The following is a 25,819-nucleotide window of genomic DNA, read 5'->3' as shown; positions in this document are numbered from 1 at the left end:
GAGAGACTGACTGCATGTACAATGTGATATGAGATGAGAACAAGCATGTTCCTGCATGCTCATTCTGTTCTTCCATAATCTACTATGGACGTCATAGATCCACTGTCCTACTGTATATCTTTATCTGTGTGTGTAATAAACTTTAGAATGTATGTGTATTGTGTAATGCATCACTGTGTGTTGGTATATGTGATTGCGACTCGATGGATCCTCACCCACCACCCCAAAGGTTTAGATGAAGACTTCTACACTAGAGATGGTCGCCCTTGAATCATTACAGGTTGTTTCCTTCAAAAGGTAGGCCTATAGTCAGTATGTAAGAAAGGTTTAAAAATGAAGACCATGGGACATTATTTATACCTGCAGAATCTTAAAATACACACTTCAAGGATTAAGAAAATCCACCCTATATGGACCCCTTCCATCTAGAGTAGACTATTACATTTGTGTCCAACAAAATAATGACTCAGCAGACAGCAAACAAAATATTGTATAGTGGTGTTTTTATTGAAGTGAGATCTATGGTTAAGACCTAACTTGAGGTAGAAGTTGTGCATAACCACAGATCATGGCTATGGATTAGACTATGCTAATCATCCATCAGCGGAGTCCGTCCTTTAACAGACATTCAAAATGTGACTATTTTTTTTCAAACTCAGACAATTAGTGAGTTGGTGGGTTCAGTTCACTTGAACAGAACAATGGGGGCGGGGACCTTGATTTCCTGCCCCTTTTCCAGTTTCTTTTCGCATTCAATCAGGTAGTGGACTCCGTCAACCAACAGCTGAACCAGCTCCACCTACAGTAAACACACACACACACGCACACGCACACACACACACACACACACACATACACACACACACACACACACACACACACACACACACACACACACACACACGAGAGAACACACACGAGAGAACAAAGGTTATCTTTCCATTTTGTTGTGGACCTGGACCATGTTAATCTATGTGTTGCAGGTGTTTTAGCGCTATGGTTACATCACATCATGTCATTGGCAAATTGGCTTGCTAGTACTGCATTGGTATTGAGTTATTACAGATGATTGTATTGGGCATGTAAAATGTTTGCCCAAAGCTGCAAAACACTAGTTTCTAGTCTTCAGTTCTTTGCAATTTTGTGACTGATACATTAAGACAATTGGTGCATTTAAAATTGTGATGTTATGTGATTGATGACAATATAGCTATCAAGGTTTATATTATCAAGACATGATCACTATTAGCCGATATACAAATCAAGACAAAAATGCATGGTCTTTAAGGCAAAACCCAACAAGGTAAACTTGCCTCTGATTTGCCCAGACGGTCGTTGTTGGAGATGTCAAACGTGTCTCCGACAGCAGCAGAGTCCACTCCGCCTGTGCCTCTCTTCTGCAGCCGCAGGTTTTCCAGGATTTTGGGAAAGCGTGCGTCCTACGTGGTCAAAGTCAATCATGTTAAATAATGCAGTCAATTAGATTCTAGACTTACGTGCACACGGGCCCTGAGCCCGGTGGCCAGGTTCATTGCAGGCATGAGCAGTTTGAGCACACACATAGATATCAAAGGGGGCTTGAGTCCCTGCCCTTTTACCCGTCTGTAAAAAACTGCCACCACGAATGCAGCATTTACTGTCTGAAATGCAAATGCCCCCCTTTCCTGCATGCCATACCCAAAGTCAGCATTTAGGAGAATTGCCTTTTTACGAAGTCTCCTGAACGGGCCCTTTTGGGAATGTCAGCCCCTGCCTCTCAAACATTCTCTACACGTCCCTGGTCGACCTGCTTCTTACCTGGCTGAGGTGGGGGATTTTTACGTGCACACCAGCCCTCAGGCCGGTGCCCAGGTTGGAGGGACAGGTCAGAACGTAGCCCAGGCGCTCATTCCACATGAATTCCCAGCCGCGCTCCTGGATCAGGTGCTCCACCTAGAGGACGGGACATGACATGACTATAGCATAGCATCACAATCATTTTAAGCACTTTAACCATTATTTTATCATTTGGATATTCAAAATTGGCAAATAGAAGCTCATCGTGCTGCACTGTGAGTTTGTAGATCTGGTATTTTTGAAAAGAAAATTCGAGAAAAGTTGTGAAAATCATTAACTCAAGTCTTTGCTTCTGGGGGGTCCCTGGAACAAAATATTTTTGAAATCGGAGTTGGAGGCCAACTGCATAATTTGGGGGAGTCCTTGACATGAAAAGGTTTTAGCACTCACTGATATAGCAAATTATTGTTATAGAAGCCTTTTTTTAGAATCAGCCTCAGATCTTAATGGGTTCGCCGCGGGCTATCATCACCGGAGCCAATGATTGAGATAGTAGATATGTGATGTGTAACGTAGCCTACCTGTTTGAGTCCTGTGCAGAACCTGTCAAACACACTCTTCATGTTGCCTCCCTTCTCCATAGAGATGACCCTGGTGTGGTCCTCCTCATTGACCCAGATGAGGAAGTTCTTATCTTTGTTGTGCCTTGAGGAGAAATGGCCAATGTCAATGAACCACATTAACCCCATGGGCTCAAGTTGTACAAACAATTAAAACGTAATAAAACATATCGATGTCGCTGTGTCGGGTGGAAACCTTGTAATATGACCAAAACTGTATACTTTTCACGGTTCAAATAAAAGATCATCAAAAGTAGCAGAGAATCTCGAAACGTGTCGCCTCGCATTCAAGCTTGTAGATCTGCTACGTTTGATGCTTTTGTGATGCTGTACAATCAAGTAGGTTATTAATTGAAGAGAAAATGGAGATAAGAGGTTTCTGCCCGACAGCAACAATATTTACTTGCATCTCAGCACTAAGGACACAAGCCCACAAACTCACATTGTTCACTTTTTGTAAAAAGACAAAAGTGAATGAAATATTTATATTACAGGTGGTTGAAATAGGCTATCCAGCTATGCTGAAATGGGCATGACAGCACATCTAGCCATTGATTTTTTTGTTTTGTCAGAGCAGCAGCATTATTGGCTTAGAAATGGAACAAAAAGGGCAGGTTCTTAAATACAGGCAGGCTCCTGTATTAACTAAATAATAAATGTTATTTGGTGGTACTGTATACGGAGAGCCAAATATTTTCTTGTGGTACTTCAGTATAAAAATGTTGGGAACCAATGCTCTAAGCTAACTCAAAAATCTTAATGGCCACACAGACAGTATAGACATGCAGGGAGAGCCAGGCAGACCCTACCAGATGCCCCTGGCGTCAGGCCAGTCTCTGGCCATGAAGGCACATGTCAACAACGGAGATATAGGCTTGTCAAACAAGAAGTGGTCCTACAGGTTGGTGGGGACGGGACGGGACGGGAAGAGAAGTGGAAAAACAACACACATAGGAAGAAGACACATTAAAGGAGTGGTTCACCCGAAAGAAAAGTACTTATTTTCTATCAATTACACACCCCATGAAGCCTTGAATTGATGGAGATTATTTTTTGTCGCATTAAGACAATAATTTGATATAATAATTCCCCGGTCATCGCAGACCTGGGCGACCCCCTCCAAATTAATCAGAATTGAACTTGGGACCGCCAAAAATAATCATATTTGAACTGGGGACTCCCCACCCTGACAAGCATGTTTGACTCCACAGATAAGTGCTATAACATAGTTTGTTGATAACCTTTTATGCAATAATGGTATTTTTATATATTTTATTAATTTATTTTATTAAAAAGGTCTTAAAAGTCTTTACTTGTCACTTCGCTGTCATCTGGGGACCCCCAAAATTCATGTGGGGATTGGGGGTCACAACCTACAGGTTGAGAACCTGGTCTAAGTCAGTAGCTACTGTACTTAGTTCTAGAGAAGTCAAAGAACACTGATATAGATGAGGAGAAGAGGGCAAGTGTTAAAGTCTAGAGGAGGCTACAGAAAAAAATACTGTACACACTATACTGTACTACTGCGTAAGGCTGGCAGAGTATAAAGGATCCAGGACCTTCCTCTGTGAGGAAGACAGGAGGATAAGGGTTTAGTTTGCCCTGCGTTGGTCTTACCAGATCCCCCTGGCATCAGGCCAGTCCCGGGCCATGAAGGCCGAAGTGAGTAAAGGAGACACTGGTTTGTCGAACAAGAAGTGATCCTTTATGTGTGGCAGCATGAGTGGATCAGAGGGAACATCAATTCAATAACATTGCACTGCCAAATGCGACTGCCTATATCCACCGCTATCACACCAAGGGCCTTGACATTTTCTTTTTACTATTTTTAAAAAACATTTAAAAATAGTGAATAGTGAATAGTTAGTGAACAGTATAGTGAATAGTTATGCCTAAACATTTTAGGCATTTTCTACTATTACAAAATAAATGATAATAAAATAAATAAATTGTGTAAATAGCCGATCTACATCGACACGTTATGAGTAGATTGGCTATTTGAACTAATTTTAAATGTTTTTATTTTTCAATAGAGATAGGGCCTCCAGTGTATAACAGTTAGCATATTTCCAATTCCAAATATTCTTTCTTCTATAGATATCAATGGACCATGTACTGTATGCAGCAGGCAATCTAATAATAATGTAGACAGACAGACAGACAGACAGACAGACAGACAGACAGACAGACACACAGACACACACACACACACAGACAGACATTGTCTCTGTCGAGTAGAAACCTCATATATGTCCAAAACAGTTATGTTTGCTCAGGATTCAAATTACTTGTGATGCTTTTGTGTGACGCTGTACGAAAAAAGACACAAAAAGTTAGAATATGGGCCCAGGCCGTAGCGTAACGGTCTGGGCACCGGACTGGTAATCCAGTCGCAGTGTGCCGCGGGTTCGACTCCCGGACCCGACACGGCCTTTACTGCATGTCATCCCCCCATCTCTCTCCCGTTTCCTGTCAGCCTACTGTCTGTCCCTTCAAAAATCAATAAAAGGCGTAAGCCGCAAAAAAAATATCTTAAAAAAAACACAAAAAGTTAGAATATGGAAATAAGAGGTTTCTGCCCGACAGCGAGGATAATCAATAATACAGTCAGTCCCTCACGTCAATGAGCTGCTGCTGTTCCTTATCCGTCATGCCTTCCAGGCTGTAGTATTGACCTGCCAGGTCACCCTTCAGCCCCTGCAGGGCCGCCACCGTCACGCGCTCCACCTCGCGGCGCTCTGCGCGGGAGCACGCTGGCGGCAGGCTGAGGCCACGGATACTGCGGCCGGTACGGACGCGAGACGACAACACGTACTTGGGGTCAAACACTCCGTTTTTGAGCTGGGAAGAAAACATGAAAAGTGTTTAGATTAGGTGAATGAATGTACATAATATTGTATGCCTTTATGTGTCTGTGTGAATTGAATACACGGGACCATAATGGAAACAAACAAGCCCTGCATGGCTCTTTGTGTTTAGCCTGGTTAATAAACCAGACTAATATCGCACGGACCGCGGGATATTAGTCTGGGGAGGCTCAGCTTGGATTTCATTTCCAGGGGAGCGGGTTGAAACATTTTCTCTTTGACGCAATTGGTCAGAGCTACTGTCAGTCAAAGGTCTCAAACATTGAAAGTCACTGTACCAAAGCCCGCCCATATTGCATACTGTGTGCCGATTGGCCGCCCCATTTCTCTGGTGTAGGAAATGGGCGTACAATTGAGCCTCTCCAGACCGTAATCCGCCGGCAGGCAATTTATTTTTGCCAACGGCTGATTCGGTCTGGTTTATTAACCAGGCTACTTTGTGTTATCCTTTTAGAATTGTTGTATAACTGTACTTTTTGCAATCAATCAATCAATCAATCAATCAATCAATCAAACGTACAGCAGTGGTTCTCAAACATTTTCATGTCATATTTCATGTAATATTTGTCAAAATATATTTCACCCATACAAAATTTGAGTTGTTGAAATGTTTAAAACATTAGCCAATGGAGACAAGTTTTACATGGTTGAACTGATTTTGATGGGGACCTCCTGGAACATCCTTAAGGACCCCTGGGGGTCCCCGGACCCCACTTTGAGAACCACTGACATACAATACAACTGGTCAAATGTGGGTGGGTGGATGGATGGATGGGTTGGTGGGTGGGTGGATGGGTGGATGGATGGATGGATGGATGGGTGGATGGATGGATGGATGGATGGGTGGATGGGTGGATGGATGAACCTTGGAAGAGTCCAGGTCCGTGGGGTGTTTCATGGTTTTGGGATCGTAGCCTCCGTGTCTGTCTTTGATGATGGGGTCAAAGAGTGCAGCAAACACCTGGTGGAAGCAACAAAGATGCTTTTAAACAACAGAAATGATTCATGTTGTTATTACTTTGCTCATTGTGGAAAAATCATGCAGGGGGTGCTGGACTCATCCACGTTATTTCACTTACTGTGTGCATCCACACACTCAGAGATGTGGAGATGTCAGCTAAGTGTACATTTTAAATATTCACATAACTAAATGTAATGTCTGTGTGCACTTGTGTCAAATGTGTAAAGCCCAGACTGAAAGAGTTTGGAGCTGTGCCTCTAAAGACATTTCCCTTTCCAAGATGGACATGTGCACTACACCTTGATCTTAACCTCAACTTAATTAAATAGATAATGTTTGCATTAATTGTCTGCAGTGTTGATTTTGTCGACTACTACTAGCTGTTTATGAATATATTATGGTAATAAATAACAATTTCACCTATAATGCCATGGCCAAAATAGGGCCGCCATGTTGAAAGTAGTTCAAAGAATATTTGATTTAGGGTGTATATAATTTGCCTCTGCATTGGAAAACAAGTCAGCTAAGTTAAGAGTAAATAAATAAAAAACTAAACAGTGGTGCGGAGAGGATGGAATATGAGCTGCCAACAGCCCAGACCTGCTGCAGGTCGTGTTGTACGTGCTGGACAACACATTCAACTATGTTGGCTGACATGCAACACATCCTGACCGAGGCATGGAATGGATTGGAATACCATTCCACAGCAATGTGTGAACGGGCTAGTCACCCGCATGACTATGGCACACTGTATGCGTACAGTATACAGTATGTAGCTTATTTATTATACTCTATTTATTATACCGTACACAGATATAGTTGCTCTCGGCAGAAACCTCCTATTTCCATATTCTATCTTTGTGTGGGTTTTTATTTGGGGGGGGAGGGGGGTTGTGTAAATTAATGTCTGGCTTGATCACAAAGTCTATCAATAAGGGAAATATCACATACCTAAGAGTAAAAACATACTTTCTTGATCATTCGAAAGTTATTGATGGAGCAATTGCTAAGAAAGATAATGGATAGCTGCAGCCAAAGTGTGTCCTAACGATGATGCCTTTTTACCTCGTAAGTCTCCTCGTCGCCTGCCACAGCTCCGACCGTCTTAATGAAGGGGTGTCCAGGGTTGTCCACCCCGGTCTGGATGCACTGGTCCAGCGACCAGTTGTTGGGGGTCAGCTTGTCCCTCAGTTGGGCATAGATGGCCGGTGTCAGAGCGGTGGCCATGCAGTTGTTATGTTTCCTCAGGTCCGGGAAGTCAGAGCTAGAGGATTGGAAGGAAAATGAACACATATTATCGCCTTATTAAGCTAATGGCCTACGTCATTTATTAGGTCAACATTTAAGAATGTTTTGAACAATGTATGTCTATTAATAAATAACACTGTCTGTCAGCTATGTAACATATGATTAAATTGAATGATTATTTTAGCCTAAATCACACTAAACAATTTACTAAAAGGGGCGGGATCATCATGATTCATGATCCTTTTCTTTGGCGATTTTACCAGAGGTAGCAGTGTCATGAGGAGGCGGAGGAGCTGACTTAGGCCAAAAACAATTCCTCAGAAAATGACATGGCCATTCGTTTAAGATGGTGACAATATATAAACTAATTAGCTGGCATGGAAGCCTTATTGCTACAAAGTACATTTATTTTCTGCTTATTAAGCACAGAATCAATTGTCTGATAGAATGATTAAAGCAAACCCCCCCCCCCAAAAAAAAAAGAAGTACTTAAGTATCTTCTTAAACTCTGCTCATAATTCAGACATCCCATTATTATTATAATGACAACATGCCCATGACAAAAACTGTAATTAAATCAACTGTAATAAAAGTGTCCTTGGAGAAATGAAGTCAAAGGTAACAGTGAAGAAACCAGAGAGGGACATGAGTGTCAAAATGTTTGATCTTGCCAGCGAGACCCCATGACTCTGGGCTTTACATAACGTACTCAGAAGTAACTCCTCAAGGGATCATGTTCATTTTCTTGTTCAACAGGTGCTTCAAAAGCCTCGATGTCACTTTATGAAACACCATTCTCATTAAAGGTAGGCCAACTGTAGTTATTTATTTACCATATATGCAATCCATATCTATCTAGACAACAATATCGATTGCTTTTTGAAAAGAATTATGTGGAAATGACTTAAAATGAGAAAAGTCCTCCCTAACTGCTAATCAGAGCGTTGTTAAGTCCAGTTGTTAAGTGTTGTTAAGTCCAGTAGCTGCCCACTGTCCTTCAGGATGTCAAAGACAGAGGACACATTCCAGATAGGTCAGAATAAGCACATCTCCTGTTTCTGTAGCGTCAGGCAGCTTGATGTATGTATAAGTGCAGTGTGCACCCCCTGGACATGGTCACATGGACTAATATGCTGCAATCATATGGGATCAGTCATTTTAGTGGATGGATCATGGGAGCAGGACGGTAAACGGAACAGGACAGGCACGGCAGCCCGGCAGCCAGAACCGGCGACGGTATAACGGCAACGGCATCAATGTTAAAATATTTAATCTTTTTACCGTTCCGTGCCGTCCAGCAGGTTTTACCGTTTGCCGTCTATACCTGATCCCATGTGAATGCAGCATTAACCTCAATCCAAAGGGATCCAATTGGGTACAATTTTTATACTTTTAGGTACAGTGTATGAGCGTATGACTATAGGCCTGAGGATTTGAACCCCTGACCTCCCAACCTTGCCTTATAGTTTGCCACAATGTCACTGAGCTGATCAGTACAAACAAGCAATAACTTACTAACTTACATAGGCTGCCATTTTAAACCTTTGTTTTCATCAAATTAATGAAATACATTTGTACAATTTCTTTGACCCAAGATCCCAGTCCAGTAATGATATACTTATATTTATGAGAAATTATTCAATTTAAAGAAGTGTTTTACCTATTCACAACTATCATACGCCCAACTTGGAAAACATTCTGGTGGCTATGGCTATTGGACAAATTAATTTGACTTATTATGGAATGTGTGTTTGCGTAATTGCTGTCCCGAGGCAAATGCATTTGTACAACAATGTCATTGTTTCCAGGCTGTGGTTTGTGTGCTCTTACCTAGGAGGATAGAGTTTCCTCTTTGTGTCAGCGATCAGAGTGCTGTTCTCGTTCAGCCATAAGCCCCCTGCCAGGGTACCAGCTCCCAGGCTGGCCAGAAGGGCAGCATTACGAGGGCTTGAAATCAGACGTGTGAAAGAGCTCGCCATGTTAGCTTGTGCAATGGTATGTCGGAAGCAAATCACTGAAGAGAAAGGAAACGAAGAAAGACAAACGCTTTGGTCATTGTGAGGATTCAAGCATTATCATCTATTTAGTAAGCTTAGTAAAATGTACAAATTTACTAAGAAATATCATGTCTGTAGACTGTAGTACAGTATGTGTATATACAGTACATGTTTTGTTATTAGCTGACATGTATGTCTAATGTTGACCGGATGACCAAGGAGTCTACAAGAATTAGACAACTGTCCAAGAAGGCTTTTTGTTGGTGTTTTATTTACCAAACCCCTCCACACCAACCTCTTAGTCACTGACAGGTTGTTGGACAGTCCTGCACTTCATATTATTGCACTGACTGACAGTAATAATAATATAAAGTGCAGGACTGTCCAAAAAAGATAACAGGCAAACAAACAGCAACTTAGTTAACTACTACCATGGACACTAGCTTCCACAAAGGGTCCCAGCAGCTCTCATTGGTGGTTCTGAGCTTGCCAAAAGCTAACACTTTGTGCAGCAGCAGCCACGATTTTAAAGCAGGTGTATCATAACCAAGACACTCGTAATTAGTATCAATGAACTTAAACAGGGCAAACTAAGGCAAGTCAACTACAATTACCTACATTCTTTCACTTCCATTTCATATTTCAGGCCACACATTTACAAATAGAACTACAAGAACAGGAACAATCACCCCTCTTGGCACATCCCAATCAACAGGAGGATTGATTTCAGAGCATGCATATTGATTTCAGAGCATGCACGATCTGAAATCACTCATTGTCACTGGGTAGGGTATTAGTTTTCATCTAAAACTTAAAGGTACACAAACTAAGCAGGATATTATTATAATATTGTTAAATATTATGTGACTTAATTGACCACTTACACCCTAGTACTTGGGTCCCCAGGGCTCTACTAGTCACCTTTCTATTCAAATATCTATTTTCTGATCAACAATATGAATGTTGGGATTTAAGTGGTTAACATACAAGAGAGTGTAGAGTTTAATGGAACTGTGTCTTAAATGCTGCAATCCATAACTCATATTGTACCGGGCCAGGACCCTATCTGTGCTGCAAAGCACTGACATGTGTCCTGTTGAGCTGTACAGCCTGGTAGAGAATGTGAGAATACAGTCACTACACTGTACCTGACCACATAACTTATAACCAAACTTTTATCGTTTATCGTTTATCGGTGCAATTCAATCTGCAATGGAAGATTCATATTTGCATGTTGACCCTCAGTTGTGTTGTGATTGGAAGGTTACCATTTTATGTCAATAAATGATCATCTATCTAGCATTCTAGCTTGAAGGTCGGCTATTTTTGGCGAAGAGATTTGGTGTGTCTACCGTTGTGACTCGATCAGTTCCGTTTCCCTAAGACTACTAAGGGTTTAAGTGGTTCGACTTCATGCCACCCTTGCATAAGTCCGTGCCTCACCACCCCACCCCAGTCAAAGAAGTCTGGCCACACCCCCTGCTTCACATAGAGGAGAAGTCTACTCCTGTTCGCCTTGCTCAGCAGCACTGACACACACAGCAGCCAACACAGTGCAGGGTTATCCAAGGCTGTCTGCCATTTTGTCTGGTTTATTTACTTACAATCCAACATAGGTTTTTAAGGGAGAATATTGACTGTTGCTCCAATGAGTCCAATCCAATACAACACCCTTTAATGACTTGTCATGATCCTGGAGCTCTAGTAGTGTCTGTCATATCGTACGTGTTGGTATTATTTATAGAATACTGTTGGAGAGGTCTACTGCCAGGATTCTGAGCCAAATTATGTCTGGTGTACAACACGTCATGTTCCCCCCACAAACATTCTGGTCAGGTCAGACAGACTCTCTGGAAAAAACAGAGACAAACTAAAAATAGGGGAAGGGCAACTTGAATGATAGACAAACCGCACGTAGCGTCAAGTCAACTTGATAGAAGTTAGGGACAGATGAACTAATGACAAAAAATGTGTATACTATATAGAGTTCTGTATAGCAGTGGTCCTCAAACTGGGGTCTGGGGATCCACAGGAGGTCCTTGAAGAGTTACGGGACTGTAATTTGTACACTCTCAGAGTTAGGATTTTACAGCATAGATTGTGGTCCCAGAGATTGAAAATTGTAGGTCCGTGGCCTAATGCCTATGAAACTCCTTTCAAGGTCCTTGAAATGAATGAATTAATGACGTTTGAGAAGCACAGCTGTATAGTGTATGGTCTTCCAGCTGGAAAAGGAAGCATGATATAGAGTAGACTGGTGGAAGACAAGAGGACAGTGTCACATTCTTGCCATAATGGATTACGATTGGTCTTCTGGCGCTCTGGTCTCTGAACAAGTCTTACACTGGTAAGCGACACCGCGGATTAGATGGCCTTATGGCTGGGATTACAACAAGCTCCCACCTTCTGCGCCGACCTGGATAAAGCAACTCCCCCCCCCCCTCCCCCCCAAACACACACACCTTCTTCTCTCTGATCAAATGACCTTGACTCTTGCGGGGTACCGAAGGTGAAAGCACACTATTGTAATTCGGATCTAATCCTTTTCACTATTAAGTGATTCAACAGATTTGAGGGAGGGTGTGGGGGGTGTGTCAGGTGCTAAATGCAGATTAAATGCTTATTAGGCAAAACATCTGAATCATATAATACTGAAACATTCAACATGGCCCTTTACACTTTGGAAGAGGTGCCTTTTACAATACAATTCTATCTTATCTATACCCTGCCTATCAAATGTAACAAATACATGAAAAGAAAGTAATCTTATATTTACGATCTACAGTATCTAAAACAAGTACCACTGACATGAAATGTCTTCGAATGGGATCTTATTCACTCAGTTGCTAACTTGCAGTAGCTAACTTGCATCTACTATTTCTACCCCTGGTAAGGTTCTAAACTCAGATATGTTCAAGTCAAAGCAATCCTATGATCAGCAGAACTTTATGCAATTCATAGGCCACTCTGTCGTGTCAGAAATACCAGATGTCTTGTGATGCATACTGCCATGTCTTGCGTGACACCGCCCTGCGACTAAGAATAAATCTGGCTTTAGAAGTGAAAAATCAGACAAATTGGCACTACTTTGCTGTTGCTATATAAGATTTGTGCATGCAGTAGGCCTACTTCAAATCCAAAAGGTGTACTGTATGAATCAGTACATTGTTAAAGGAATAGAGAGTGAGAGATAGAAAGCATTACAGTACCTGTCCTGTTGGAAAGTTGCAATCCCTCCTCGGTAGGAAGAGTGGATGAACTGTTGGTGCAGACTGTACCACGGGATTAGGCCTACGACCAGCAGATTAGACCTTGGGCCAATCAAGAATCTCAATCATAAACCAATGAAGGGACAGTCCTGCAGACCCATGACCACTAATAAGCCTATCCCACGCCACTGTCCTGTTTGACCTACACACACACACACGCACGCGCACATGCACATGCACACACACACACACACACACACACACACACACACACACACACACACACACACACACACACACACACACACACACACACACACACACACACACACACACACACACACCCCTGTGTTGGAAAAGACAAACTGTATAGTATATTACAACACACAGGTAGTCATATAGCTTTATTAATTTAATAAAGGGGAGTCCAGCCCGTTACAAAGCCAGTTAATGTACCCCATTATAGCACATAATATATAGACCATGTTCACAGTTCACACTGACAGAATGGAGAAACAACAGGTGATTGACCTTGTCAGTTCAAACTGAAAAATGGTTGATCATCTGTTGGGATATTCATTGTCAGAGTACTAAGGTACAGTAACAATATTATTGGCATATAATTTTTATCAGTGGTGGAAAAAAAACTCAAATGTTTCAAATAATTTGTAGATCTGCTAAACTTGAAATGGTACATTCTGCATAATGCATACTGCATTTCGCACTTTAAGTACCAATACTGTTTTACCTCAAGTGCATTTTTAAATCTGGATTTTTAAAAGTGTCTGGGTGTTACGATCCGATCCGTTTATACCTTCCGAAACGTGGGTGGAGGTGATAAAGTCCTCACAGGGTTGGGGTGGAAGGGGCTAAGGGCCGATTCATACTCCTATTTTACCGCTGTTTTGGCGCTGTAGTGCCGAAATGATTTCGGCTCGTCAGAAATTTTCAGTAGCACCGAAGAGCCGACTTTAGGACGGTACCCGCCCCCCCCCCCCCCCCGAACCTCAAATGACGTCAAATTGTAGGCTCTACAGCGAACCGACTTTTACTCGGCTCTATAGGAGTATGAATCGGCCCTATTAGGGCCGATTCATACTCCGATTCATACTCCTATAGAGCATACTCCTAAGGCAGAGGGGGGCACAGGGTTTCAGGAGTCTGCCTTATCCCCTTCTACAAGTCACTCCCCTTGATGTCATCTTGGACTTTCGGAGCCGAGCTGTTGTCTCTCCTCCTGATCCCGAGTCACTGGCTTGCTCTTTCAGCAGCACTGGACAGGGCTTTGATGGTTTGACGTTGGGCCTGGCCCAAATAGGCCTACTCAAGTAAAGTACAAATACCTCCACCTACCACTTTTGATCCAGCCGACCACAGTACTTGCGCGCTCTGCTTGCAAGTAATGAGTCGTATCCCTCCTCATCCTCCTGCCTGAGGATGCGGTGTAGTCTTTCTCCTCCAGGGGGTGCTGATAGAGATATACATATATACGTTTAAAAAAAAATATATACCGGTGTTCTAGTTTGTCATCAGACCATGTCAACTTCAGTCCGCGTCAACCGTCGCCGTATAGAGACGGACACATAACGACAGATGTTTTTCATAGTATAAAGATTATAAAGAAAGATAATAAAGATTGTATTGTTTGATAATCACAATAGTTTTCACCACGTTTTTCTTCCCTCCTTTTCTGCTACCTGCATGTCCTTTTGTTTACTTCATGTGATCTCCAGTCATGTGGCCTCTCATCTGTCTCGGTTTGGCTGGAGCTGCATGGTGTTCTGAACACCATATTTGTGGGACTTTGTTCACAAACTGCAAACGCACAGTAGAAACTTTCTATTGAGAGCCAAAGATTGGGACAGGTAGGAAACTCCCGTGATTAATACCCTCTTTCTCTCCAAAGATTGACGATCTGGCCTGGCTACCAAACCAGCATCTTGCAGTACGAGTCGGGCATCATTCATGATGTGTGCCGACGTGAGCCACAAGGTGCTGCGCAGTGAGACCGTGCTGGACTTCATGACATGCAACCTCAAGCAGCAGTGTCCAATGCAGCACTTCAGAGAGGCCTGCACCAAGGAGCTGGTCTTTTCGCAGATAAGTAAGCCTGGGACCGAGGCTAGGAGCTGGTCGGCCTCGTCGTCCTCACAAAGTAAACAGAAGATTCACACTCCATCCACTTGACGCCCGTGACTCCGTGAGCGTGTAATGGATGAGCTTAGTGGCTGTGTTGCGTTTGGGATCGACATAAATCTGACAAATGACTGCTGTGGAAAGTAGCACATTTGAATTGCAATGTTTTAATCTAGCGGTTGTCTGGGTAAAATGAATCCCAAGTGCAATCAAACTGTAATATACGGACGCCGAGCCTGTCCACCAAATAAATTCTTCCCAAACACAAGATGCTCACCTAAAAATGGTTTCAACACTAGGCGAGCCGATAAAAAAAAGTTTCACTTGAAATGAATACTATGAGTTTCTATAATGCAGTGTATAAATGCGGTGTGTATGTCATTCCCAGTCTATGGTCATTCCTCAGGTACAACAACAAAACGTACAGGATTGATGACATTGCATGGGATCACACTCCCAACAACACGTTCAGCAAGGCAGACACAGAGGTCTCCTTCAAGGACTACTACAAGAATGTAGGTTTTCCTGCTGGTCACAATTGTATAGCATAGATTATTATGGAATGCTGCAACTAACTTCATTTTTATTGATTACTTTTTAGATGAATCGATATACTGTGATGTGTATATTATTTTTATATCTAGAAATTGAATATCAAACTTAGGTCCTGTTTTATACTTTGTGAAACACGTCGCATTGTGACGTTGACATATTTTTGAAATGTTTTGTCTTACTGTAAGGCACAAACATTAAATAAAACCTGCCCAAAACGGATTATTAATTTTAATTTTACCCATTAAAACCAAGAAAGCATCTGTCATTTTATATTTCATAAGTTAGCTATTCAGAAATGGCAGATATGCAGTGCTGCGAGCTTGCACACCTGCTATTTGGATTTCTTTAATCTTGAAATTGCGAGAACTACTGATTTAGAAGGCATTTGTAGAATCTGCCTCAGTGATAGATTAGTTTGTGAACTATTGCACACCCCTAGGCTACACTAGACTAATTGTCTCCACCAGGCCGAAGGCATGTGGGGAGAGTATGTTTTGCACTGCGTCCGTCCGTGTGTCCGTCCGTCCGTGTGTGTGTGTGTCCGTCCGTCCGTCCGTGAACAGCTAATCTCGGCCACCGTTAACCCGGTCGATGCCAAATTTTGCACACACACTCCCTGGATGCCAACCATGAACCTCTGCCCCAAACTTTCCAGAACGGCCTGTTATAGCGCCACCAGGAGGCCGCTTTGTGCAAAACAAGTTTTTGCACAGTACACCTACAGATTTTGTCCAAACATCACGCAAATTGGTACACAGTCTCTCTAGAGCCATTCAACGAAACGGGTCTTTCAGATTTATCAGACTCCATCCTGATTGGTTAAGATTGGCTTCCAAAGTTCACAGGAGTGCTCAGTTTCAAACAAAATGCTGCAAATCATGAACACATCGCGTGATTTCCGTGAAATTGTGCACCCACATTCCCACTAGGCCGAGGACGAAATGCCACATGAACAATTTCAACTCAGCCTCAAGGTGGCGCTATAACTGGCCGAAAAGTGTTTTTACCTCTAACTGCACGGATCTGTGGATAACCTGGTGGAGACCTGTGCCCAGAAGGGCACTTTTTCTAGTTATTTGGTGTTTCTTGAAGCAATACAGCCTGGACATCCGTTGCAGTGACCAGGCACTGCTGGTCAGCCAGCTGAGGAAGATCAGGGGTCCTTCTGGGGGACCTCAGCCATGCTGATCCCAGAACTCTGCTACCTTACAGGTGCTCTGCTCTCAAAGGGGAGAGGGACAATATTTTTGAAAGATTATTTGGAATATATTTTTTACACAAATCTTGTATGGGATCCCTTGCACAATATATTTTCACTTTTTTGGGGGTCCTTGACGTAAATTCGAGATCACGAGATTCAGTGTATGAAGATGCTGATGGTGTTTGACTCTGAGATGATGAATTAAGTATCGAAAAATGGTCTCGAGTAAACTAGAAACTAATTACCTGTACTTAAGTAGAGTATTTTGGTAAATTAACTGACAATTACTGAAAACAAACTTAACTGGCGTTGCCCACAGGTCTGACTGACAAGATGCGTGCCGACTTCAACATCATGAAGGACCTTTCCGCTCAGACCAGATTGACCCCTGAGCAGAGAGAATGACGCCTCAAACTATGTCTAAAACGGTGGTTCCCAACCTTTTCTGGATCAGGGTCCACCCATCCATCTGAGCACTTAACACGGTGCAGATGGTGGGCAGCATGCATTTTCAGAGCACAACATTGATTGTGTTCTGGCTTGGATCAATGGAACTAAGCTAATTCCTATTCATCTATCACAATGAAAACACATTTTTCAGGGTTTAAAAACATGGCATGTTTTATATTTTGTTTTAATGTGTGTTTTGGCAATTATTTGGGTGCTCTTTTGACAACATCCTCACCATGGCCCACAGGTAGAGGTAACTAACAACCCTTTCCTGTTTTTAGGAACGCCCAAGCCCAGGCGGAGCTCAATACCTGGGGACTCAACTTCGATAAAGAGCTCCTGAACATAAAGGGCAGAGTTCTTCAGTCTGAGAGGATTTTCCAGGGCTCCCGTTCGGTATGAAAAGCACAAAAATGTCCCCTCAGGATTTGTCAGGAAACTTGCAAGTCGGGGAGGATATAGAAAATAGTCTGCCCTGTCCTTCCTCTTCTTCCTCATACAGATATTGTACCAATATTTCACTTTATGTAACCGTTCTCCCATCTTGATATTATATTTGTCAATAAGCTCAAATCCTCAGTGTTTAGCAAAAGTCATCAGTCAAACAAGGTTGTCTCATGTCAAACGTGTTTGAATGTTGTGAAGCAGTTACTTGGGTTAAACCTCACAATTGTTTTGGTTTTAAACACAGTTTGACTACAACCCCATGGCAGCCGACTGGTCCAGGGAGATGAAGGGCCTTCCTATCATCAATGCCCCCCCCACTGCAGAAATGGGTGGTGTTCTGCACCAGACGCAACGCCAACGATGCCCAGACCCTCGTACAGACCTTGGGCAAGGTCTCGGGTCCTTTGGGCATCCACGTGGACAGACCTACCATGTTCATCATTTATGTTCATCATTTATCACATGACAATATCGGTATCCAATACGATCGACTCAAAACAATGAAATGGATCTAAATAAATGCATAACGACTAGTAAGTGGTGTATATTTTAAAACGCCAGTTTAAAATAGTCGCATAGCCTGTATGCATCATGTTGTTTAAGACGGATGTCGGGTTCATTATTTACCTGGCATGCTACTGTTCCCTCTGCATTCTATTTACAGCATGTAATTATTAAACAGACCCTCCAACTAGAAATCTTTACTAAAATAAAACTTAAATACGTACTTTGCACACACTTGAGCTTGGACACACTTTCCTTTTTTTTTAAAGGGTGGAATATGATGACCGGCAGGAGGCACTCCTCAGGGCCTTGCAGCAAAATGTAACTCAGGAGACCCAGATGGTAAGTGATTAAAACATAGTGGACTGGAACTCTTCACTGGCAGCATTATTCCTAAGTCTGGAAACTGAAGCATGATTATACTTCATTGTACCATCGATGGTGTTGCTCACAGAAAATGTACTGTGTTGTATATTTACAACAATCACTGTTTTAACACAAACTAAGAATAAACCTCAGAAACATAAAGCAAACAAAGCAAAGGAAACAACCCAGTTTTCACTTCAAGTTGAGCTTACTATCTGGATTAGATAAAAGACCTGGACTGTATCTGCAGATCCAAATCTTTAAATGGTCTTACATATGTATTTAAAAAATAATGCCATAGCAGGTTTTTGTTGTGATGACAGAATCGGCTTCATTTGTAAGAGTGTAAGCTGTTGCTAAGAGTCTTGCCCTTTGTGGAGCACAGAAGAGTAGGAGATCAATAACGAGGTAGTAAATGAGCTTATTGAAATAAATTAACATTTGCGTTTTTTAATAAGATGGGGCGCCATCGCGAAGTCAATGGTAGGGGAGACATTGGACATGACAGATTCTGACTGATTAAAACCACTAAGGGTAATAATGGTCCTCAGAAGACTTGCTAGCATTGTAAATGGAATGGTCCACAACCCATAATTAAGGTTTTCCTTAATATGTGTAATTTGGTCTGTTCTCATAGGTGGTAGTGGTCCTCTCCAGCGTTAAGAAGGACAAATACGACAGCGTCAAGAAGTACCTCTGCGTGGACTGCCCTACCCCCAGTCAGTGTGTGTTGGCTCGCACCCTCGGCCGCCCACAAGCCCTGATCACCATCGCCACCAAGATTGCACTGCAGATGGCCTGCAAGATGGGAGGAGAGCTGTGGACACTGGAGATTCCTGTTAGTGCCACCCTGTCACACACTCAATGTATATTATCAGCAAGCCATGTACAGGTGGCATTCACTTGGGGATATAACTTCAAATTCAATATCACGATTATTCCAAACGTATTCCTCGTACACCATTATAATAAACGATTATGTTTATAGGCATTGAGAAAAAATGCAAGCTCACAACTCCATTGTGAGCTTGTAGATCGTCAAATGTTTTTATTTTGTACGTCATTGTACAAAAGTATATTACAGGTTTAGTTAAGTGGTTAATTGATTATTTGATCAACCTACATGAACACGTTTAAGTCAGTCAGTGTTTTTACTGGTTAAAGGTTAAATAAATAAAAAGAGAAAACTGTATAATTCCCTGTTTTTGCAGCTCAAGCAGCTGATGATTGTGGGAATCGACTGTTACCACGACACCGTTGCTGGAAAGAGGTCCATCGGTGCTCTGGTGGCCAGTCTGAACCAGGGCATGACCAGGTTAGTAGTAGTACAGCAGTCTGAATGAACCAGGGCATAACCAGGTTAGTACAGCAGTCTGAACCAGGGCATGACCAGGTTAGTACAGCACTCTGAACCAGGGCATGACCATGTTAATACAGCACTCTGAACCAGGGCATGACCAAGTTACAGGCCCGGCGCCAAGATGAAATGACAGAGGGGCAATCGGGGGCAAGTATTGGACATGAAGACAATGCGCCACATTTGCATATCTATAGAGGGCAGAGGCGCACGATTTCGTTGGCTTCCTTTGGAAATGTACCATTGTTTTGTCTGTAACTATTTGATCTAAGGGGGCAAAGAGGTTGATTTAGGGGGGCAAACACCCCCTTTGCCCCCTCGTGGCACCGGGCCTGCCAAGTTAGTACAGCACTCTGAACCAGGGCATGACCAAGTTAGTACAGCACTCTGAACTAGGGCATGACCAGGTTAATACAGCACTCTGAACCAGGGCATGACCAGGTTAATACAGCACTCTGAACCAGGGCATGACCAGGTTAATACAGCACTCTGAACCAGGGCATGACCAGGTTAGTACAGCACTCTGAACCAGGGCATGACCAGGTTAATACAGCACTCTGAACCAGGGCATGACCAGGTTAGTACAGCACTCTGAACCAGGGCATGACCAGGTTAGTATGTAGTCTGAACAATGTTGCATTTCAACACCTGCTGCCATACCTCATCTTAACACCTGCTAGTTGAGCTGGCACCTCAGTCTTATACCCTGTGCTCACAGCACCAGTGATCTGTCAGTACTGTAGTTTGGACGAAGCGGAGTGTTGAAGAGCGATTGCAGCTTGTCTAGAAGCAATCTATAATTGATGTCGCCTACTGTAACCCAGCTACCATTGGATATTATCATTGCCAGCCATTAGACACTTGTGGTCTTAGACGTTATAATATTGCAATTTGCAACTCCTCTCATGCTTTCATAGTTTAGCTGCCATACCTGCTTCATGCAATTTGTAGTTGAGACTCCAGGCCCTGAAAACTTAGATATTTAGGAGACAGGTCTTACATTTACCTGTAGAGCCAATAGTGAGGAGGTTAGAAAGTGCTTGGTGGTGTCCTAAAATATGACATTGTCTGTGCTGTTGAATAGGTGGTACTCCAAGTGTGTTCTGCAGGACAGAGGACAGGAACTCATGGATGGATTGAAACCGGCCTTTGTCGGTAAGTTAGGTTCATTTGCACTCGTGTTCAAAGGCCAACTTTAGGGCTGCAACTATCACATTATCGATTATTGTATTGATTACTTATTCGATTAATCGAATAATGGAAGCACATATGCATCTTAAATAACCATTTGAGCATTGTTTTAAAAATTGTAGCCGACGAGACCGAAAATCTTAAAACGTGAATAACTTAATCTAAATCATTCCGTCCAATTCTAAGCAAAGATTATGTGTCGATCGCCTCTAGTAAAGAAGCTAGATGTAGCCAAAACGGCTGCTTCAGCCACATCCGGGATAACGTCTGTCGGTAAAAGTGCTCCGCTGCTAAATGATTTGATGGATTAAATAACCCTGGGGCGTTTGGGGTGTTAACTGCTGCACTCTTATCTGAGATGAAATGTGTTTTTGATTTTCTCAGGTGCTCTCAAATCATTCTACAAGTTCAACAACCAGATGCCTGCCCGCATCGTTGTGTTCAGAGATGGAGTAGGAGATGGCATGCTGTCCACTGTGGTTGACTACGAGGTCCATCAAATCCATGGGGACAGACTACGCGTAAGAACCTTACATGTCCATTATCATGACCAGTGATTCTTCCTGAAAAGAGTATTGTTGGCTTCAGTGGTGTTTTTGGCAGCACATTTTGATTTTAGTTTGTCATAGTCTCTAACAGTTTTCATTTAGTTTCAGTCACATTTTAGTCACCTTTGATTGTTTTAGTGTCTAGTTTTAGTCAACTAAATATAAGATTTTAGTCTACTAAATCTACAGTTGATTTAGTCGACTAAAATGTATTTTGACGGACCTTGATGCCGTTGTAATAACAGATTTGAGCTTGTAGATCTGCTATTTTCAGCATGCAAACCAAGTGTAAAATGACTTATACTGGATCTCTTGTCCACTAGTTCCTTCCTAACATTTTAGTCTAGTTTTTATTTAGTTTTAGTCAGTGAAAAAAGGTAGTCGAGAAACATCTTTTCGTCTGGTTGGCTTTGATTCTGGTCATCTAACCAAGGAACCTCCAATCTTCAATGGCATTATGGCTCAACTGTTAAAAACACTGGTTACCACAATCAGCCAAAAGTAATTACCGGTAGACGTACAAGGTTTCCACCGATGGCGACAGGGTGCACTATGTAATGCTAGAAAACGATTCTAACCTCCTTGTCCTCTGGTCTAGGCCCAAGTTGACTATGGTGGTCGTGAAGAAGCGCGTCTGCTCGAGGTTCTTTGCCTTCCTCAATGGCAAGTTGACCAACCCTCCCCCTGGAACTGTTATTGACACGGACGTCACCAGTTACCGAGTGGTAAGTTGTTTTGGACGTAAATGGTGCATTTATATATAGCGCCTTTATCCAAAGCGCTTTACATAGATTGTGCATTGCATTCACACACACACCGATGCCGGGGGAAACCATGCAAGGTACCAACCTGCACATCGGGAGCAATTAGGGGTTCAGTGTCTTGCTCAAGGACACTTCGACACTAACTCTGGGGTTCCCATCCGGTCACTCTACCCCTGAGCCACTGCCGCCCCTACAGTACAATGATACCACTGCCGGACATACAGTACAATGATACCACCCGACAAACGATTGGAACATTTAGACAAAGTGTTTTGGTTTTGTTTTATCTCGTCCATCTTGGAACATCCTTAAAATAAAAGAATGTATGCAATCTTACTCCCAGGTACGACTTCTACATTGTGAGCCAGGCCGTTCGCATGGGAAGCGTCTCCCCTACCCACTACAATGTGGTGTACGACACCAGCGGACTGAAGCCGGACCACATGCAGCGACTCACCTACAAACTCTGCCACATGTACTACAACTGGCAGGTAAGCTGCTAAACTGCAAGTCTACACATGTGATTTACATGTTATGTCCCTGTGGTCTAGTCATACGTAGGACAAACTAAACAACCCCTCAAACAAAAGCTATCAGAGCACAAATAAAATGTGCAAATCATGGTTCACCTTCTTCATTCCAATTCTGTGGGAATAAGAGAATTGTGATGCCTATTAGAGGGGTTGATATTCTACACACTGGCCCAGAGAGAAATGCAGTGGATCTACGATTCTTTTCCCCTAATTCTTTTGTTTTGATATCATGTATACTGAATTTGGGTCTAGCACTTTTTCTTCAATAGTGTCGCAGTCCCGCCCCCTTTAAGAACGAGGAGTGGCCCAGGAAATAATGCCCCTTCCCCATAGACGTTTCAAAAAGTATTTATTTAAAGACACACGGCGGACAAAGCCAACTCGGCTCGTGACAAATCATGACGACCGACACAATGTTTTGGGCAGATCAAATAATCAGAGGAAAAACAAAATGTTGTATCTTGCCTTTTTTTTCTTCTTTCGACTTATTTGATCTGCCCAAAACATTGTTTGTTGTCATGATTTGTTACGATCCGAGTTGGCTTTGTCCATGGCGTATCAACGTCTTTAAATAAATACTTTTTGAAAAGCCTATAGGGAATTATTTCCTTGGCCACTCGTTGTTCTGAAAGGGAGCGGGACTGCGACACTAGGACCCAAGTAGTTTTGTTGAAAATGCACTATATAAATTTGAGATCATCAACCCCAGGGGGGTTTAGCGGGTAAATCTGCAACATCGGAGTTGGAACCGGAGACCAATTGGGTCTCCATTGACCTGCTGAGCGCTGTTCAGAGGTGGACAACCGCTGCCCCCGCCGACGGGGGCAAAGGGGTGTTCACAAAAGAGCTTGTGACTATTTTATCCATTGGAAAACAGGCTTACTGTTTGGACCGGACAGCAATATGACATACAGTAAGAATCTTACCAACATTGAATGTTTCCCTGTATTTTGCTTTTCAGGGGATCGTGCGCGTTCCAGCTCCCTGCCAGTACGCGCACAAACTGGCTTTCCTTGTGGGTCAGAGCATCCACAGGCAGCCCAGCGTCCACCTGGATGACTACCTCTTCTATCTGTAAACTGGCTGTAAACCTGTCCTGTGAGCCCCCGAAGGCACTGCCACGGCCTGCCTTCCGGCAGTCATTTTATTTTTGCATGAGTCTTCTTAGCCCCATATGTTCCCTCTCCCTACGCTCATTCTGTAGCTCCGAGATGAGGTCACACACTGGGCCCCTCCCACCGCGTTTCAGAAACGGCGCAAGTTTCCGAAAACATAGTCTCTTATCCTTACCAGACCATTAATCCAAAACGTGTAGGGCCGATCCTGGTTTACACTAATTCAAACCTAGGATCGGCCCAGAAAATCCAAGTCGCCATTTGAACCGAGCCTTTACGTCCCGTCTTTTGTCAGTCGCTTCCATGTTTATCAGGGAAGTTGAAAAGCTTTAGCGCCTCCCCGGCGCCTCCCCTGGTCGAAAATGTCCAACTGACTTCAGTTCACTCGACATGCACGCGCACACGCACACTTCCTTGATAAACATGGAAGCGACTGACAAAAGACGGGACGTAAAGGCTCAGTTCAAATGGCGACTTGGATTTTCTGGGCCGATCCTAGGTTTGAATTAGTGTAAACCAGGATCGGCCCTACACGTTTTGGATTAATGGTCTGGTAAGGATAAGAGACTATGTTTTCGGAAACTTGCGCAGTTTCTGAAACGCGGTGGGAGGGGCCCAGTGTGTGACCTCATCTCGGAGCTACAGAATGAGCGTAGGGAGAGGGCACATATGGGGCTAGAGTCTTCTTAATTAGTATTGCATGCTTTGTTTGTTTTTGTTAATGCAACATTTCACAGTTTGTGCTAGAGAGCAATGGCTCTAAATTGTTTACCTACAGTACAGTATGTACGTACATTTCACTTCTACACCAGAAAAAAAGAAAATCTTGTTAACATTTTAGGCAAGAAATGGCCTATTTTCATTTAATGTTTACAATAGATATTGTAAGAATAGCTTACAGAAGCTTGCTTGTAGTTGGAAGATTGTTGTGGGTTAAGTGTCTTGTTTTGGAACACCAACCGATATACTGTACAGCAAAGGTTTTCAACTTTTTCATATTCATTATTCGGCATTTGAGCCACAGACCACCATTTGAAGAGATTTAGCTTCTCAGAACCAAAACTAAGAATATTGTTATCGTATAGACTTTTTGTCCACAATTCAATGCTGTATTGATAAAACCATTTTATTTCATATTACACTCAAGAATTTAAAATCTATAACGGTCCATTTGGTTATCAACTTCATTATTTAGCTGCATGGGGACCACCTGGAACCTCAAGGACCACTGCTGTACAGTATGTAGTACAACAACAGTTTATTTTAGGATTTGTACTGATTCTGTTTACAAATAACCGTGTGAATCACAAATAGAACCTTTGTTTATTGGGAGTCAGTCTTTCATTCTCTCAAGGTACTGAATTAACTGATTCAGATGTCCGTTTTATAGTTATTGTCGTCGTTTGATCTTAAATGCTATCCATTTCCATCTCTCCCATTTTTCTTCCAAGTAGTACTTATTGGAATCTCAAATAGTTGCCAATTCAAATGGGGTTGGGCGATCTATTAGTAAAATCACAAAGCAATATTTTTACATGCAAAAAGAAAGACATTTTGCTGAATATTGGTGCTTTTAGAAAACATTTTATCAAGAAACTTGAGCAATTTTTTTTAGGTTTTCTTACCAAGTACTAGCAGTGCTACTACATACACAGTAATTGATTGCACAGTATACAGAGGATATGTGCAGTGAGTCCACTGAACAACTACAGCCAAGTCTAGATGGTGCAGATAGACATGGTACAGTACAGCATGTCTATTAACTGTCCACAGTCAAATCCTGTGATCCTGTGACCAGAAGTAGTGGGGATGTGTCCCAACAAGCCAGCAGTCTATTCTAACTCGCACTACTTCACCTTCCAAGGACTGCTGGACACCGCCGTGGAGTATGAGGAACACGACGAAGACTGAAATGAGTTCTGTAACCCCCTACACAGGCTGTCAGGACTGAAAGCAATGTCAGGGGGATGACAA

The 25,819-nt window shown here is 42.7% G+C and overlaps 1 protein-coding gene and 1 pseudogene across 2 annotated transcripts; one reads left to right on the top strand and one right to left on the bottom strand.

Annotated features, from left to right (window-relative positions):
* Positions 1-486: 486 nt before the first annotated feature.
* On the bottom strand, positions 487-12,833 carry LOC310879467 (creatine kinase S-type, mitochondrial-like). Its single transcript, XM_083794179.1, has 10 exons — positions 12,679-12,833; positions 9,303-9,486; positions 7,290-7,488; positions 6,129-6,224; positions 5,016-5,237; positions 3,206-3,291; positions 2,358-2,481; positions 1,798-1,932; positions 1,314-1,439; positions 487-799 (listed from the first exon to the last, which is right to left on the bottom strand). The coding sequence occupies exons 2-10, from the start codon at positions 9,449-9,451 to the stop codon at positions 686-688; spliced, it is 1,251 nt and encodes a 416-aa protein (XP_083650305.1). The 5' UTR covers positions 9,452-9,486; positions 12,679-12,833; the 3' UTR covers positions 487-685.
* LOC310878947 (piwi-like protein 1) lies at positions 11,950-23,808 on the top strand (annotated as a pseudogene). Its single transcript has 15 exons — positions 11,950-11,978; positions 14,585-14,833; positions 15,221-15,329; positions 16,462-16,581; positions 16,890-16,998; positions 17,302-17,416; positions 17,712-17,900; positions 18,241-18,313; positions 18,975-19,175; positions 19,549-19,652; positions 20,779-20,849; positions 21,270-21,406; positions 22,032-22,158; positions 22,541-22,688; positions 23,692-23,808. The product of its transcript is annotated as a piwi-like protein 1 (transcript).
* Positions 23,809-25,819: the final 2,011 nt, after the last annotated feature.

Source organism: Protomyctophum parallelum, assembly GCF_964188405.1.
Source record: "Protomyctophum parallelum genome assembly, chromosome: 21".
NCBI classification, from domain to species: domain Eukaryota; kingdom Metazoa; phylum Chordata; class Actinopteri; order Myctophiformes; family Myctophidae; genus Protomyctophum; species Protomyctophum parallelum.
The sequence above is the reverse complement of the archived record's forward strand: the minus strand, read 5'-3'. Positions and strand labels throughout refer to the sequence as shown.

Excerpts from the sequence above, each read along its gene's own strand:
- LOC310879467 (XM_083794179.1), bottom strand. The coding sequence starts at position 9,451 with ATGGCGAGCTCTTTCACACGTCTGATTTCAAGCCCTCGTAATGCTGCC. Across the intron at positions 7,489-9,302 it reads AGGAAACTCTATCCTCCTAG|CTCTGACTTCCCGGACCTGA; the intron begins GTAAGAGCACAC and ends CCAATCCTCTAG. Across the intron at positions 6,225-7,289 it reads GCGACGAGGAGACTTACGAG|GTGTTTGCTGCACTCTTTGA; the intron begins GTAAAAAGGCAT and ends TGCTTCCACCAG.